The sequence below is a fragment of the Trichosurus vulpecula genome, chromosome 7 (genome assembly GCF_011100635.1).
Source record: "Trichosurus vulpecula isolate mTriVul1 chromosome 7, mTriVul1.pri, whole genome shotgun sequence".
Classification (NCBI taxonomy): Eukaryota; Metazoa; Chordata; class Mammalia; order Diprotodontia; family Phalangeridae; genus Trichosurus; species Trichosurus vulpecula.
The window spans coordinates 18,046,864-18,052,863 of NC_050579.1; the positions used below are offsets into that span (position 1 = coordinate 18,046,864).

At 44.5% G+C, this 6,000-nt stretch overlaps 1 protein-coding gene across 1 annotated transcript in view; it reads right to left on the reverse strand.

Annotated features, from left to right (window-relative positions):
* The window catches only part of PARL (presenilin associated rhomboid like), a 39,070-nt gene that overhangs the window by 18,509 nt on the left and 14,561 nt on the right, over positions 1 to 6,000 (reverse strand). The window contains exon 4 of the mRNA XM_036769203.1: positions 5,565 to 5,613. Coding sequence (XP_036625098.1) covers positions 5,565 to 5,613 — 49 coding nt within the window. The remainder of the gene's footprint in view (positions 1 to 5,564; positions 5,614 to 6,000) is intronic.

A 6,000-nucleotide genomic window follows, 5' to 3' on the forward strand; every position in this document is an offset into this window, starting at 1 on the left:
ATCCAAAAAGCTACCGTTTGTGATCTTATCCACGTAGACAATTTCCTCTGCCAGTGAAGATGGTGGCACACACTTGTCTGCTTGACTTGGGGGATTCCTGTCCGTGTTCTCTCCCAGAATCTCCCTAGAGCATCTCTACCCACTGCCCTAAGATGCTTTTCTCTAGGGCAGGGGCTCTTCACCTTCTTTGTGTGCTGGGCCCCTTTGCTAGTCAGTCTGGTGAAGCCTATGGCTGGACTCCTTCTCCTAATTATGGTTTTAAATGCATAAAATGAAACACGATTACAAAAGAAACAAGTCATGTTGAAATAGTTATCAAAACATTTTGTTAAAAACAAGTTAATGGACCCTAGATTAAGAATGAGCTCTGGGTCTTTTACATATCATAGCATGTCATAGCAGGAATTCAGCTCTCACCTTCATTATGGATAAGGCTCACCATCTAACCCAAATGGCCATTTTTTTTGACGGCATCCTTTACACCGATTGTTGCCAGATTGTTCCAAGCTATGCCTGGAAGCATGCAGAAGCACGAGGGCACTTACTTACCTTGTGCTTCTGTTGCTTTCTAGTTTGCTCCCAACTCAGATTCTTTGGAGGCGGATGCACAAAGGTTTGCAAGTTGACAGCATCACTGGGGAAGCTTTGGATTTGCAAAGATGGGTTCTTATGCCAGCAAGTGGAGTGGGATCATTGAAAACCCTCGGTAATTTCCCAATTGTCTTCCTTGTATTCTGGGCCCACCCATTCATGTATCTGTAGCACCATCTCAACATATGTATTCATATATTAATTCTAATCTGGACCAAAGGTGGCTTTCATCCATGTAGCTTCTGTCTGTGTGAACTGCTAAACCAGTTTTTCTCATGGACCCACTGAGAAGGCTCAGCATGATCCTAAGGCTTGATGCCCTCAACACAAAATCTCAGGCAAATTGGAGCATCTAGAAACCTCCCCATCTGCAGGGAATCCTTCCTCTCCTGGGACACTGCAGAAGTTAAGGAAGACCTTGACAATGTCACACACCTTTGGCAAGTGTGCATCTCTCTGACTTATCCTTCCCTTGATGCTAAAAGTCAGCAGGGTCATTGAACAGAATTATCTCTGTAGCTGTATTTATCAAGGAATTTTGTATAAACTTAACATGTGCATGAAAGATGCCTTGTTGGGGCTATGCTTCCAGTCAAATGCATGTTTTTTCTTTTCCTTTTTTTTTTTGGTAAACAAACGAGACACAATAGGATCTTGGATTCTTGTCAGCTCTGCGTCAACCCTAAGATTGTAAATATGTGGTTTGCTACAGAAAATCATTTGGAAAAGGAAGCACATTCCCTCCTCATACTTTCCTCAAAGCTGCCCGTGGTTTATATAGATCATTTCAAGGATTTTATAAAAATCAGGAAGCACATAGTTTTGTATTTACTAATGCCTTTTCGGGGTAATATTCTCCTCTGGAATGTCTTCTCTATTCTTTTGGTGTTTTCCCTTCCCTGAGATACCCTGTAAAATCATCCTTCAAGACCACCACACTTCCACATTGATTTCGTCAGGGTGCAGTTGGGGGATCTTACAGTTTTCTTCCGCTTCATTTCTTCCACATCCTTTCTACTTCTCTGTACAGCCCAGTGGGACCTGAGGTGGGAGGGACCGTTATGGAAAAAATACCAAACCTGTTCCATTTACTACTTGTGCTCCAGTAGCTACACTGATGGAAGCTCTTGGCTCAGCTCAATCTCATACCAAGTTTTCATTAACTTGCCTTCTTCAGGGGCTGTTACTGTTTTATGAAGCACCCACCAGTGGAAGGAGCAACCCCACTGACGAAGTCACGGATTATGGCATAGAGGTGACACTGGAATCCCGCCTCCTTCTCTAGTGTTTTACAAACCAGTTTATATTCTAAGCTGGCTTTTGCTCACGGCTGCTGTTTGTCTCCACTTGGCAAGGAAAGCAAATCCGAGAGGCGTCCCATGGCTTCCATGCTGTGGATATTACTTCATTGCAGCTAAATTGCGAAAGAATTGAGCCGCTGTTCTCTTCCATTTCCTGCTTTTGGCAAGGGCTCACTTGGAACAGGTCTGGCTAAAGGTCTTGCTCTCCTCCACAGTCCTTTCTCCCCTTTATCCTTTTGTCCAGCTTGGGGTTGGTTTTGATTTCCATTCTAACTCACAGCCTGGCTGCACACAGGAAGGACTGGTTCAGATGAGACTCCCACATCAGTCATCAAACACCTCCTACCTACTAAGGCAGAATCAATTTCATTTTTAAAAACCGATGTTCGCTGGTTCACGGGTGCTGGTGCTGGCCAAGGCTAGCTCTCTTCTGGCAGAAAGTGCTGAGGAGACGGAAGCATGAGCAATCCGCAAGCCTTTCACCTCTTATTTCTCAAGCCTGAGCCACATTTTCCAACGTGCCTTTAATTTAATTGCTGCTCTTTTCTTCTGCAATATCACTTTCACTGGAGTGCAGAGTTCACTGAATTTATCCGACTGCACTGGCACTGGTGAGATGTAATGTACTACCACATGCACTATGGAGAATACCAAAATGAACAGGAGTCCCTGCTCCTGAGGCAGGGAGGTGACACTGTAATATCAATTAAGTTGGGACTTTCTTACTGTTTTAAAATGATTAATTAAGTGTCTCTGATTGAGCCTTACTAGGTGCTAAGCCTATGTGGGTGTGAAGCCCTCAGGATCCTAAAGGGGAGTTGCTAAAACCAGAGCCAATAGTAGCAGCCTGAGTTCTGGTCACTCAGACGACATTTTATGATGGCGAAAGAGTGCATAAAAAGAGAGAACAGAGCTATTTGCTTAGGGTTCTCACTCTTGGCAGTGTGCTGATGTGGAGACTCTGGGCAGCTGTACTTAAGAGCAGCTTGTAAACCCGAATGTTCGGACTTTGTTAAACTCTGGTAACTATGCATTGAGATTTGAATCAGACCAGGTCTGTCTGTTGATGTTTGTAATTTATTTGTGTTTCTTCTGAAGTTCAGGGTGCTGGCTTTTCCCCCTGAACTAAGTGAATGATATTTGTATGTTGTATTAAAGTAAGATTGTTAGCCCCTTAACGTTGCTTTCCTTAGTAAAGCAGATCAAAAGAACTTGGGCTTGCAGCATCCTTGTTGGGCTTGTGTTGCTTTTTCACCCCCACAGCAGCTGCTGGCCGAACTATTGCAACAAATACATACACAACTCACTGCACTAGGCTGCAGAAGGTTTAAAGTGAGGGAGGGAACAAAATGTTCCTGGAGTCCTGCTTGGGAACTATCGCTTCAGGTTGGGGGATCAGTGAAGGCCTCATGCCAAGGAGGTAGCACAAAAATAGGGGGTCACAGACCATCAATTTAGAGCTGGGAAAGACTTTGGCAATGATTTAGTCCAATTCCTCCATTTAACCGATGAAGAAACTGAGCTGGGAGGATCCTACAGGTTGCAGGGTCCCAGGTCCTGAGAGTTCAGGTGTAGGACCTCAACTGCCATACTGTGCTGAGAGAGAAGGAACAAAAGAGGAATTCCAGGCCAAACCAGTGACCTTGGTAAGGCGGGCGAGTACAATGTGCCAATAAAGGAGCAAGTGGCCTGTTGTGGAGGCCAAGAAGGACTGGTGGGGGAAAAGCTGGACAAACAGTCCAGGCCTAGATCATGGAGGCTCAGTACCTACCCACGTGAGAAAGTAACCCAGGCCAAGATGCACCTCAGCATCAATGGGCAAGAGGAGAAAACAAGTGAACCCCAGATGTTCCCACAGGGAAAAGACTTCAGATGACTAACAGTTTCAAACTTGCCATGTGATCTATAGATCTTGAGTTGTGTACAGAGAAAACCAGTGACTATCCTTGAATTTGTTTCTTCCACAGGACAATCATTAATTCAACAAATGTTCATCAGGTGCCTACTATGTTCAACGGGCCTCGAAAGAGCAGCTTCTCAGGGGAACCAGGGAAACAATATGCATTCCCACATCTAACACCACTGATAAGCTCAGGAATGTGTCCCCTTTGCATCTGTGTTAAAACAGGGGATGTGGAAGCTGAGCAGTGTTTCCTACTGGTGTGGATTTATAACTTCCCCAGTGATGAGCAGCTGAATGCTCTCCAAAGTACAAAACAGACTCACTGCTCAATGGAGTAACCTGTAGGCAATACCGCGGGTTTTCTTTAGGCATTCCTAGAGGTACCTAGCTATTCTGAATGACTAGAAAACCACAAGAACACCTCGTACCATCATGGCCATGCTCCGAACATCCAAAGAAATCTTATACAAGGGTTTCACCAAAGCCCAGAATAGTTTCAGTAAAGGCACATTCCTTGAAGGCCCCGATGGAACACTTCCAAATGGCACTTTCTTCTCATGGAGGCAGGGGGCAGAAACAAAGGGGACAAGAAAACACAAACATACAAAGACCTCAAGCTGATGCACTAGAACGAGTCAAGGCATCCATCATCTATCTATCATCACTTTCTTCTCTGCAGGAGAATTCAATTAAGCTGTAGGTGTACACACTGGGCACTGAAGTACCTGGATGGTCTCTAGAGAAGTGACCACTGAGATTAGGAGCTCTCCGAAGAGAATCAGGAACAAAGTGACCTAATTTTTACAGGGATGTCATTCTGAGGATTCAAAGATTCTTCTTTTAAAAGGAAGAAGGAAATAAAACAGAAAAAGAAGAAATTAGCCATTGCAGGCCATATAAAATTATGGAATGAGAGGCTGATGACCTAACTACATAAGAGTGTAGCTGCAAGAACTGACAATAGCTAATAATGTATTGGATGTACCACCTCTAAAATTGGTGCAATGGGACCAGAGACATGAAAGCTACGGAGCAATGTCCTCGGGCTGGAAAAGCCCAAAGGAAGAACTGAGGAGGCCTCACCTCTCATGAGAAAGAACAAGGTTCTACTACCTGCCAGGCTACAGAAATGTGACTAAAATAGAAGTCCTGAAGTACATTGTGAACCCAAGAGAAAGACCCTACAGTACCAGTGTGGAGACTTCACAGATAGTAAATAATCCAACTGTTAGTGTTCTGCAATCTCTTCCTGGCAGGATTAAAAAAATCTTTATGGTCCTGTGGACTTTGCTGCACAAAATCTTAGCAGGCTGAGTTTTTGAGTTCATCTTAAACTTTTCACATATAAAGTAGCAGGAACAAGATGATCAAAGTGCTGTGCACAGCATGCCCACTCCTCGAAGTGTCTTTAATACAAAGTGCTGCCCAGAGCACCTGCTAGCCAGGTAACAGGGAAGTAGCAAATGTTATCACCCTGTTTATCAGACAGACAAACTGAGGCACGAGACAGAGGACTCGTCCGAGTAAACACTAAATTTAACAGCAAAGCAGAGGCCCTGACTATGAAGGATTGCCCAGGCCATGTGCACACCCTCTAGGGGCTACCTGCTTTTTTTCATGGAAGAACTAAGTTAACCTGTAGGTACAGAGATTATCTGTCTTGTAAAAATTGGTAAGCATGGTACAAAAGCCATCAACTGCGACATACTGTACCTGTTGGTCTTATTTCTCTTCTTTTGAATGCCTAAAACGTGTAAGCTAACACAAACCTGTCACAGTTCGCTGGCCATCAGATAAGGTATTCCACCACTTGTTAATCTAGAACACAACGGAAATCATGTGTTACCTCCCCATGGCACAAACATATGAAAATGGAAATCCAGAAATGGTAAAACAAAACAATTGTATCAGTAAAAAAAAAAAAAACAAAACACATCCAAATTGGAGAGAGAGGGAAGAAAAGAGAGAGAGAGAGAGAGGGAGAGAGAGAGAGAGAGGGAGAGAGAGAGAGAGAGAGACAGGAGAGAGAGAGGGAAAGGGAGGGGGGAGAGAGAGAGAGGGGGAGAGAGAGGGAGAGAGAGAGAGAGGAGAGGGAGAGAGAGAGAGAGAGAGAGAGAAAGAGAGAGAGAGAGACAGGAGAGAGAGAGAGAGAGAGACAGGAGAGAGAGGGAGCGGGGGGGGAGAGAGAGAGGGGGGGAGAGAGGA